This window comes from Taurulus bubalis (genome assembly GCF_910589615.1).
Source record: "Taurulus bubalis genome assembly, chromosome: 7".
Lineage (NCBI taxonomy): Eukaryota > Metazoa > Chordata > Actinopteri > Perciformes > Cottidae > Taurulus > Taurulus bubalis.
The window spans coordinates 21837873-21850045 of NC_136595.1; the positions used below are offsets into that span (position 1 = coordinate 21837873).

General features: G+C 43.4%; 1 protein-coding gene across 1 annotated transcript; it reads right to left on the bottom strand.

The window, feature by feature from the left end:
- Window positions 1-1184: 1184 nt before the first annotated feature.
- On the bottom strand, window positions 1185-11362 carry lmx1a (LIM homeobox transcription factor 1, alpha; the record flags this gene model as incomplete). The annotated part of the gene is made up of 7 exons (XM_079221216.1): window positions 1185-1327; window positions 2455-2634; window positions 2993-3077; window positions 3516-3593; window positions 4296-4474; window positions 5314-5534; window positions 11184-11362. 7 exons carry the CDS (start codon window positions 11360-11362, stop codon window positions 1185-1187), a joined length of 1065 nt encoding a protein of 354 aa, XP_079077342.1.
- Window positions 11363-12173: the final 811 nt, after the last annotated feature.

Genomic DNA, 12173 nt, shown 5'->3' on the forward strand with positions numbered 1-12173 from the left:
GAGCACATAGACACACACACATGCCAAACACTTAGAGCAGATACAGACACAGATACAAAGGCAGACTCAAAGAAACACACACTTAGTATACTCTGCTGCACACTTCTTTAGCTCTGGTTGGCAGGAGCATACCATGGTGACAGACAGTTAGATTGTTCCTGACCATTGACTTGCGCTCTCTGCTCTACAAGGTCTGATTTCATAGTGGGAAATATGAGATGGGTCCAGGAGAGGGTTCATGGCTGGGGCAAGGAGGCACTCCATACAGTGAGGCTTCATATCTCTGTGTCACCCTGGGCATTCTCCCCTGAAACAGCTTTCAGCCCCTCCGTTGTCTGGGGCCCCCACTCTGGGTTTTCTCAGCCTTCCTCCCCAGGATTGGTGCATTCCAGCTGGGCACAGCACCTGGGTGGTCCCCCCTCCCCTCGCCTCCCGCCCTCCATGACTGGAGGAAGGAAAAGGCAGAAAAATGCAGCGAGGGCCTTTGACCGAGAGGAGCACAATGTGAGCGTTGATGATGGCGGCGTGGATGTGATGCTTACCCGCCACTGACCCATACAGCTGTCATAGCCCAGCATTTCACAATCTGATGATCCACCCGACAGCCAAGCGAAGATGTCTCGCTGACCTGCCACCTAGATTGGACTGATAAGCACCGAGGATGGACTGACCCGGCTCTAACCCTCAGCATGAATACCCCACCCTCATCATAAATCAGTCGGGAGCTCCGTGCTCACTATGCCACACATGTTATACTAAATATTCGCTGTTTCATAACCATTATTTATTGATCCTCGTTGATTCATTCAAGACGAACAGCATACACACATTGTGAGAATAAATACAAATACACACCCAAACAGTTATTTACATTAGTAGATGCAGTTATAATATCATAATCTAACATTCAAACATAGTGAGAGAGGTCCGACAGTATCGTACATTCACAGGAGCCTGTGTCGTAACGGTGGGATTGTAAAGCATAAGAGGCAGTAGTGTCACATGTTTATATGCACGTGCATGTGGTGTATTGCACAATATCACCGAGTACCTAGGTCCCCTCTGCGGTGATTTGCCACTTCTTCAACTACCTTGTGCACGGTACAGACAGATAACTGATGCGACTGGAGAGCGATGCAGAGCGAGGGAGACATGCCGCTGCTCACTGAGTCCGACCTTCGACCTCAGGAGGTGAAGTAAGAGTCCTGCATGGAGTAGAGGCGGTCAATAGGGGTGAGCAGAGAGGAGTCACCCAGGGACAGGCAGTCGCTGTCGGCCACGTGACACAGAGGGTCTCTGTCCATGTCGCCATACAGACCCTTAAAACCTAAGGAAGACAAAAGTCATTGATCACTTCAACTATTTTACACATGAAGGAGTATTATTCAGCCTGTAAAAACAGTTCTTTAATGTCTGTCTTCTGCTCAGCCTCTGCGTTATCAATGTTGACCATCTTTGACCCAACTTTATGGAAGTACAAAATACATTTTGGAAGAGTTGAAAGACTGCGGTAACGTGAACAGCCAAGTGCAAAACTGTGGTAACGCGTCTCAGAGGCCATCCTTACCAAGATTATACTATTTTAGGAGGAACAGAAGTCAGACAGCGGCTGGCACTACCACGGTTTTACATTGTGTGAACTACAGTGGCCTTCAAGTACAAAAGGACCTTTTCAAGTACAAAAGGGCATTTGGTTTGTCTATTCTGGGCTACCGTAGGAATATAGCAGTGCATCAAGGTGGATAAAGGGGATCCGCTCCATTTTAAAGATATCAAGGGCTCTTTTTAAGATATAATGACAACACACCGATTCTTAGTTTCAGGTGACTGTACACGAATGAAAACATAGTTACAAATAATATTTTCCATTTCTGCCAATATAAATTAAACACACTGGTCTGCACAGTACAAGGGATGGATAAAATAACTGGAGCAACTGAAATATAATGAAATCTAATACAAAATCCCTTAACAAATATATAATGTTAATGTTTTTGTGCTGGGGAGATTTTTATTCAGGTCAGTGTTAAATTACATTATATTATTATTTTCCACTATTTTGTCCATCCATAGATTGTGAAATTATGTTGGACATCTTGACAGAAAGTTGCACGAGCGTTTAATGTGTTTAAGTGGAGCTTCTCCACAAATTGAATCGCATGTAAAGTCACCAAGAGACGGTCATGTTTTTTTTTAATTTAAACCTTTTGATGCTAAAATGGAAATGAGAGTTTTTCTACAGCACAAGGACACTGAGCAGGAAACTGAGGTCCAAATTTGAGAAAATAAACAAACTATTGTGCATTCTAAATTAACAAACTCACACTGCCAACATAATGCCAACAAATCATATGAAATATATATGTTTTCTTTTTTTTTTCTTTCTTTGTCGAGCATTACTTTAAACATAAACTGTTATTCTTCATCATGGTTTGATAGCTCTGAGGTTTTTACCGTAGGGGTGCATGTGATCCCCTGGCATCTGAGGAGGGGTCAGGCCCTGCCTGAAGGGGTCCATGTCATAGTCCTGTGGCTCCAGCGTGGTGAGTCCCATCTGCTGCTGCTGCTGCTGAATGTGGGGAAAGGAGGACCCCAGGTGCTCCAGCTCAGATGTCAAACCGCCACAGGAGGGCGCTGTGGGACACAGCAGACACACATGAGTTGTGTTTACCCCTGTCTGTTACAGTGCATCTTTAGAGCTCCATTATAACTGACTTTGGTGATTTTAAAAACTCCTAAATCTGGAATTCAGCTTTAACTAACTTCGTAATGTTTTTGTTTTGTCTGCAAAAAGATACCTGAAAAAAATCACTGCTACATGGCAAAATATTTTGTAAAATATAGAAGTATTTTTTTTCTTCGTATATTAGTTTTTTATTGAAAGGATATTTAAATATATATATATATATTGTATATATATATATCTTACTTTTATCTTTGGTATATCATATGGCATGGGAGTAAAGCTCTTATAAAGACGTTATCCATTTACCTGTGTGATGTGTTGGATGTTCTCGCTGCTCCTGAGTTTGATGCTGCTCCTGCTGCTGCTGCTGTCTCCTGGCCAGCTTCTTCATCTAAAAAGACAAGCACCCGCAGCAGGCGTAAACCTCACATACAGGCCTTAGTGTACAACATTTGTATCACTCCACAGTCCCTCTGCCACCCAGGCGTACGACTGTGTTCACTCAATTGCAAAGTATTAACAGTGAGGTAAAGGACATCTTTCAGTGGAGGAGGGAAACCACACATGAGCCCACTTTGTGAGGAAATATGAGGATTAATCTGCAGCGATCTCGCAATGAGATGTCATCAGTTTCCTGTATGAAGAGATAACCAGGCTGATTTCTACTGGCACACAAACATGGTGCGGAAAGAGTCCTTTTATTAGTAGCGCATATGAGTGTGTGTGTGTGTGTGTGTGTGTGTGTGTGTGTGTGTGTGTGTGTGTGTGTGTGTGTGTGTGTGTGTGTGTGTGTGTGTGTGTGTGTGTGTGTGTGTGCACTTTGTATTACTTTGGCTCTTTGGTTCTGGAACCAGACCTGCACAACCCGGACGCTTAGACCAGTCTCTGCGGCCAAGGTCTCCCTTACCTTGGATTAAGATTCAGGGGGAGGAAAGGGGGAGAAAGTTAGAATGGGAGGGTCATATTTGGAAAATAGGAAAAAGAGAGAAGAGGTCACTTGAAGGTTGAAACTTTAAAAAATATATATTACTTCACCAATCAAACAAGGAGGAAAGGATAAAGCAGTTAAAAATTACGTCTTTCGTAATATCTGCTCTTTTGGGATTTTGATGTCTGCTTTGGAATCTAGCTATGGCTATAACAGATCACACTAGGTACAGATAGCTGAACACGTCTGGCATAATTCAATGTATTTTTTCTGTATTGAAAAAAATTTGTATTTCTTCTTTTCTGAACACCATGAGAGCAACACATGATTTAATTGTTTTATGTCCACATTTGATAAAATAAATAAATACAACACACTAAATAAATAAATTAAAAAAGTATTATTTGGTTGATTGAAAACGACATCCCCTGTAGAATTATGATTCTGCTGCTTGCTCATTTCTACCATAGTCTGTTAAATCCTCATTAAAATGAATTACAATTCTCAGTTTTTTTGTAGGAATAACAGTAAGAATGTTGAGAGAAACGACAAGTTTAAGACACCCTCTATGCAAAAACACATGTGCAACAAAGCCTTTGTTATATCTGGAACTGAAGCTATGGCGCAGGGCAGGAACTACAGAACCTCCAGACTACTTAACAGAGAATGAACACTCTTTACCTTTCGGCAGGGCTTAGATGAAACCTCAAAGGAGGCTTTAAAGGTCCGTCTTTGTTGAGTCGTCAGAATAGTGCGCGGCCTTTTGGGACGTTTGCTCTCCAGGTCGTCTGATCTGACTCGTCGGCCTGTATCCCTTCCAGATTCCTCCTCCTCCTCCTCTTCTTCATCCTCACTTCTACCTAGGGGGCAGACGTGATTGAAAAGCACATGTTTATTCACAACCAAGTGTTCACATATGGAAGACACATGTTAAGAGCCGGATAAAACAAAGAGAAAACCTATGCCATCAATCTGAGGCATTCAACGCAATATTTGCATTCTGCTATTTTCTGATTACAAGTTTTAGTCGAACCACTTTCCCTCAACTTGTCTGATCTCTGCTTCAGTTTGTCGTTGCCTGTATTTCCCAGAATGCTTTTTAGCAAACCTGGAGTGGTCCTCGACTCCTTGAATTTCTCAATGAATAGATGGAAAACTGGTAGCCAGTGGTAGTTTTAGTCATAAACGTTTCTAAAAAAGAAAATTTGATCAATATTTGACACTTAATCATATTATCTTTTTAATAGCTAAGTTACAGGAAACTGAACTCCAAACCAGTGGGTTGTTTTGACCGCGTGTTGGTGTTATTTTCTGATGTTACACCCCCCGCGACCCGGAGACGGATAAGTGGTTTAAAAGATAATGGATGAATGGATGGCCGAGACAATAACCTCAAGTTTGCACACACATGTATTGTTAGTTCTACAAAATGAATCACAGTCCAAATGGCAAAGGACTCACAAATGACAAACAACCAGTAACAAGTGACAAGAGTAGATCACAACAGTTTGCAACCATGTCATATTTAAAAAAATCCAACATATCACTGTGTCAAAACAACCCACGGATTTGTCTTTTCGAACCCAGTATTGCTGTACTGTGTGATTGGTGCATACATGTACAAACACACACACACACACACACACACACACACACACACACACACACACACACACACACACACAAATCCAACCTGTACCTGTGTCGGAGGAGGTGGGGCTGGCCACACACCGGTGATAGTCCTCTCTGGCACACAGGAGCTGTCCCTCCTTGAGGACGCAGCGGTCTCCGGTCTGCAGGCGGCAGGAACAAACGCTGCAGGTGAAGCAGCGCAGGTGGAACACAGCGGCCCCCGCACGCATCACCAGGTCTGCGGGAGAGATGGCCTCCGCGCAGCCCCCGCAACACACTGCAAACAGACTGGAGAAAGGGGGTGGGAGGGGGTGTAGCGAGGGAGGAAAATAGAGATGAAACTGTGAGAGCTCAGTAAATAACACAGAGCGATGCTTTTGTTTGGAGGCCGAGAGCTGGAGTATAAGCTGAGCCACTCGAGGACCCCTCACACCTCCGTAAGAAGGGACTCCGTGAAAAAAAAGAAAATGCTTGGTTGATTCTGGGAATGTTGCTGAGTCGAGCTGTCACTCAAAACAACTGCCAACCTGACTTCTCCCCTCTCCTCCTCCTCCTCCTCCCGCCCCGACCACTCAGACACATACCCTCGGCGTGGCGGGTGTGCATCTTAGCGCCCGGCAACCAGGACTGGTGGGCTTAGCCTCAGAGACTGTTGCCGTGGCTCCGGCTGCCTTGTCCGAGGCCGTGCTCCTGGGGAGGCCGGAGAAAAGCTCTCGGCAGGCCATGGCTCCAGGCGGAGGGGGGGAATCAGATCTCCCGGTGGGAGAGGCTGAGCCGCCGGTCCCATGAATTATCCGCGGAATTATCCCTAAGTCTGCTTTACCAGAGCGGGACAAAGGCAGAGCCGGCCCCCAAGCAGCGGGACCATTGTCCGCTGGCTGGCACCGCGGCATTTTGGGTCTGTCACGCAGGATGATGCGTCATCATTCTGGAGCTGCCGTTTGTCTGCAGACCTGACTGGGTCACCAGACCAGGCAGCTCAGATGCATGAGAAAGTGACAGCTTTTTTTTTTCCACGTTTGTGTTTTCACATGGAAATACTTCAAGCGGCCCAAAAGGAGATCCTCTATGTCACTGATTCAAGATGAGATTTTATATTTTCCTTTGCTACCAATGAAGAGTGAAATACTTTTTTTGTTTTACTTTTTACTTACATTTGAAATATTTTTCTCTTAATATTTATTTAATTTATCGGCCTCCTGTGAACAACCACAGGCATCATATCTGTTTCATTATACAAAAATGATGATTCACTTTTTATTCTATTAAATGAAATATTAAATATATATTAAAAAAATATGTAATTGTTCATTTGTGTGTTTTATTTCAGACAGATCTGATTATGATTTTTAATGAAATTATACTGCGTCACCCGCACTTTCAAAGCAATTGTACCAGGCAGAAAATGTAATTAAATCACCTATTATTAATATTTCTGCTTTGTTTCACTTTTATGTCAGACCTGCTCGAGGCATAAAAGTGCCACACAACAAAAGGAAATCATTATATTTCTCCTTTTATGTCAGTTCTAACATAAAAGTGAAAATATTAGCAATAGGTGATTTCAGTGAATCCAAGACTTCACACTACCTTTCAAGTGAAACAAATATTGCTTTTGACTTCCTTTTCAAATACATGCAAAGTGGAAATTTAGCACAATATTTACAAACAAACAAAATCTCAGATGAAACATTAGGCAAACAGCCGGGTTGAGACATCCCTGTCAAAAGGTCTGGAGCTGCAACATCCTAAAGGCAAACATTGCTGGGACCTCTCACTGTTGCTACGGCGTCGCTAGGGAAACGGTAAAGCCCATTCCCAGTGGCTCAGGAGGGTCAGTCGGGCTGGTTGACCCATCCGAGTCGTCTGGCCACCACGGCCTCAATGGTATGCGCTTTAATATGGCAAACATACCGTCTACGGTGTGCGCATTCCTGTGGCAACACAACACGCATCAATAAAACATCTTCAAAGGAAGTGTGGCGGAAGAAACACCCAAAATATTTCTGGGTTTCTATGATACAGCAAAGTGCTCGATTTAGCGTCCAATCAGGATGCTAATGCTACACGCTAACGCTACACAGCATTAATATTTTGAGACCATTCCCAGTTTCGAGAATCACTTTTTCCATTATGCGTCAGTCGGTCTTATCGTACCCAGCGCCGTTAATGCAAAGGCAAGAGTACCTCCAATGCTTATGGAGCAGCTAGAGTCGTTTAATATTTCAGAGTTTCCGTTGACATGATTGGCCCACGGGCCCAGCCAGGAGAGCGGGAACACTCAGTCATGCTGGATTTGGACGTGGCAATTAGTGACAAGATCATTACAGAGAAATAAGTCAGCAAAATCCTGCGAACACTGGGGTCAGCCACTCTCAAGGTAGATACACTGTATAATACGATGAGTGTTTGGCAGAAATGCACACACACACACACACACACACACACACACACACACACACACACACACACACACCCACACACACACATTTACTCCCCAGCAAAGCCCTCCTCTCCCATTGTTCTTGCCCTGACTTCAGTGCTGACCTTTGGCAGACAGACTGCTGGTCTAGTGGACATGCAGAGAAACAGATCCTGTTTCTGGATCAGGTTAACCTGGATCCTTTTGCCGCTGATCACACACACGCACACACACACACACCGACAGAAGAGCGTGTATCAGATACAGATCTGCGGGTCAAGTGCACCGTCAGCCGCACCGCTGATCTGACGGCCGATCTGCTGTCCCGTCCACCCGTCCACTGAACCGTTTAGCCGAACGACATCTACTGACAATCTGAGCAACCGAAACGTCACATTGTCGGACAGGAATCTGCATACTGCTTCATTAAATTACAGAGCAGTCTGATGTATGCATTCTGTGTCCTGTGTGACTGCTTCGGGTCAACACACTGGGTGAATTACATGCACGATATGAGCATGCTATTAGTATCAATATCTCTGACAATGTTCCAATTGTTTTGTCTTCAACATAAATAACTATTATCGTATATAACTATAACAATGCCAAGGAAGTAGAGACCGTATTCTTGATATTACTATTATTATTCATATCATTAATATTGTTATCATGTTCATTATTATTATATTTATTTATGCAGTTTTTAGAAAGGGATTCAACCTGAAAGTAGAAAGACAAATGTATTAATTCACCAAAGATGTCCAAAAGAAAATTGACTGAAATCATCATGTAAATCAACTGAAAATCAGTTCAGTTTAGAGAAGAAATGCTCAACACAAATATCAGTGATGCAATTTGTTTCAATATTTTATCCATCGTGAATAACAAGATATCTATTCAAAGCTAATTGGAAATAGCATTGTGTTGCTTTAAAATACCTGGGTGTTTATTGGGGGGCTTATTGTTTTTATTTCTATTGTTATATTTTGTACACCACTCGATAGAAGTTTTTACCTTTAATAACCTATGGTTTGCATTAATATTTGACTTTTGTTATGTTTGTTGGTGTGCATTTTTTTATTTGATGTTAATTATACCTGAACAAATCTGTCATTTGCCGAAAACTGGGACATTTAAGTTTGCTTAGATATGAACTCTCGGCATGTTCTGACATAATACATTTTGACATATTAAATAGTAAACTATTCTGAATACTTGTTGTATGTATAGCCTTTTGGAGTCACTATAATACAATCACATGATGACATGATGATTTAAGAGGAATAACATAATACAAAACTTGGTCTAAATTTTGGCATTCGTGTCTTCTACCTTCATGAACAGTCAAACAAACCCGGTGGCCGGGCTCTGGCATTGACTTAGCACTGAAAGAGAAAACAAGGCCGAGGATACAGCGTGTGGTTGGAGACAAATGTTGTCACAGTATGGAATAATCGTCACTTATGAGCTGGCTTCACACTAGTCCTGCATCAAAAGAAGGGAGGGAGCAGAACGCAGTGTCTGCACCGACAGAGAGAAACACTGGCACACTTTTTAAAACCCACATCGTGGACAACAGTGGCGCTCATGTGTTATAAGGTGTCTTCGCCCCAGACGGGACGAGAGGGAGGCGGAGACGTGAGACCTCAGAGGCCGAGCTCTGGCACCAGGCCTCCTGCTAATTGGTCAGGTCAGATATCTCACGGTCGGCTGGGCGTCGTCCCATCGCTCGACACAGGGGCTGCTGTGAGCGGAGCCTTCCAGATGCTGCGGCACATAACGCCAGAGCCCACGGAGCGCACTGTCCCCCAAAATAAGTTCACACCATCCTCAGCGTCTCTCTTGTCGGGCTGCAGCAGACCTTCTGACATATGGCTCTACTCTGCTAATTACCTCTCAGTCATGCTCTTCTTCTCTGTGCTTTGATGTGATCGTCATTCATCACGCGAAGCACTTTGAATTGACTGTTAATACAAATTAAAATGTTGAAATCAGTGCTTGAAATCATGTTTTTAAATGTTCTGCTGATACAGATCTTCTGCTTCCAAGCTTCAGCACCACTGCAGAGTGATTTAGTTGAGTGGGAACATGGTGGTGGGGATAGCGTATTTTGACCGGTAAGTGTACCACTTCTTGTTTCCTTGCCCTGCTTGGCAGAACGACCGTCACTAAATTGTTCAGAAATAATGTGAGCTGCTGCCTGCTAGGGTGTGCAGTTCTTGGCTCTAGTTTAGGTGAAAGCATGTTTAGGAGAAAGAATGAGGGGATGAGGCAGTGGGCTGGTAGGGAGCCGGGCGATGGGCGATAGCTGTGGGATTTTCTTTTCTTTTTTGGGGGGGGGTGGCCGCCTCATCGACGAGACCATATGTTGTCCCCAGCTTGCAGTTGCCACGCCAATGGGCCTCGAAATTTTAACACATTTTGACAATGTGTCAGTTGAGCTCTACCCCTGGTTGTGTGCTGTGTGTGTATGTGTGTGTTGTGTCTGAAGGTGTTACCGTGTTTTTGTGTGTGTGTGTGCACGTGTGTGTGTGTGTGTGTGTGTGTGTGTGTGCGTGTGTGTGTGGATGTACACTATGCAATAGTGCTCTCACATTCCAGCTCCCTCGCCACCCCTTCCTCCTCCAGTCACCTTGTTCTCTTAGTGTACTGTGCCAAGTTCCCTGCAAGTCAGCTTGCACCATATACAGTATGCACGTGCACAACTACACGTGCACACACACTCATATCACAATCCTTTTGCCATAAACTATAAAGCGTGTACTCATATGTAAAACATACACAACTAAGTAGGAATAGGATGTGTTTAAGTTAGTTTAAAGAGAAACTACTTCACAACTTCTCTCTCTCTCTCTCTGTGTCCCTTTCTCTCTCATTCTCTCTCTCTCTCTCTCACACACACACACACACACACACACACACACACACACACACACACACACACACACACACACACACACAAAAGCACGTTCTTAGTCAAGGTCAGGTCTGGACAAGGGTTCCGTTGTCAAAATAGTCTTCAAAACGCACAGTAATATTTGGGCTATGGGCCAAAAAAAGTAAAATTAAAGTAAATAAAATGAGAGAAATTACAAATTGGATAAACAGCCAAGAAAAAAATAAGGAATGTCTTAGTATAACACCATTGGATGTTTTTTTGTGATAGCGTAGACTTATTGTTGGTATTTGGAACATGTGTGCCAAAGCGAAAACAGGACCAGGAAAAAAACAGAATTCATAATAAAAAAAATGTAAACATGAAGAAAATTATTATTTTAGCACATTGAATACATTTGAAAGAAAAACTGTAATGCATTGATATGTATATATTTAAAATGTCTTCATGAAATCAGTGGGTAAAAGTCAAATCAGATGAGCTCAACCTGGAAAACCTTTCCCTTGGATGAAGGTGAAAATGAGTTCTCTCCGGAGTTAACAAGTAAAATGTATGTGTGCTTTATGATTTTTCAGGAGAAAACCAAAACAGTGATGAAGAGTGGGAGATCAGCACTCACTCAGCATAGTCCCGCTTGCAGTAAAGTTTGCGGTCCCGCAGAAAGCAGGAGTTCCTGAGCGCGTCCCCGCACGCCGCGCACCGCACACACTCCTCGTGCCAGAGGCCGTCAGTGACTCTGAGCAGGAATCTGTCTGTGATCTGTCGGTGGCATCCGGCACACACTGCCCCCTGATCCATATCTGCAGTGATGGGGAAATCCTTTAATTAGGACACTTTCCCAATCAGCAGGACGCAGATGAGACGCTGCTAATAAGGCTGAACGACGTTTGACAGAGAGGTCATTACACTGCGACGTTACGTCGTCGTAAGAAGGGAAAGGGAGCTTGTTTATTAAAAATAGGTTAAATGATTCTTGACTGTTGCGTAATTCGATTAAATATGATGTTAGGCTGAGGACAATGTGCCAAAATAGTGCTGAAACACAAACTTCACAAGTTAAATTCATACTAAAATGTTATCTTTTTTTGAATCTACCTATTAGCTAGTAGAGCTTTAATAATAAAATCATGCCATCAAGTTTGACCCATAAGCACAACATCAGTCGACCCACTATTACGAAGGAACATTGACAAATAGGCCTTTTATTTACCAAAAGATAATTGATGGGAAATTAATATAGCAAAAATAACAGTTTTAATACAGTTTTGTATAAGTTCAAGAAGGCCATACCTGCGAAGTGCGAGTTTCCAGACGGCAGAAAAGTGTTGTGTTCTCAACTCTTCAGATCTCAGAGCATCCCAGAGCCTCAGAGTCCTGCAACTCGCTGAGAGAGAGAGAGCAGCGCGTCAAAGTTTCTCCTCAGAGCTTCCGACGACCTTCCTGAGTCCACCGGTATCGACTATTTAGGCTTTCTATCAATTATCCTATTAGGAGTGAACGGGAAGGACGGAGAGAGGGAGGGAGGGAGGGAGGGAGAGAGAGAGAGAGAGAGAGAGAGAGAGAGAGAGAGAGAGAGAGAGAGACGTCCTGCAGGTGCCGGTTACCTCTC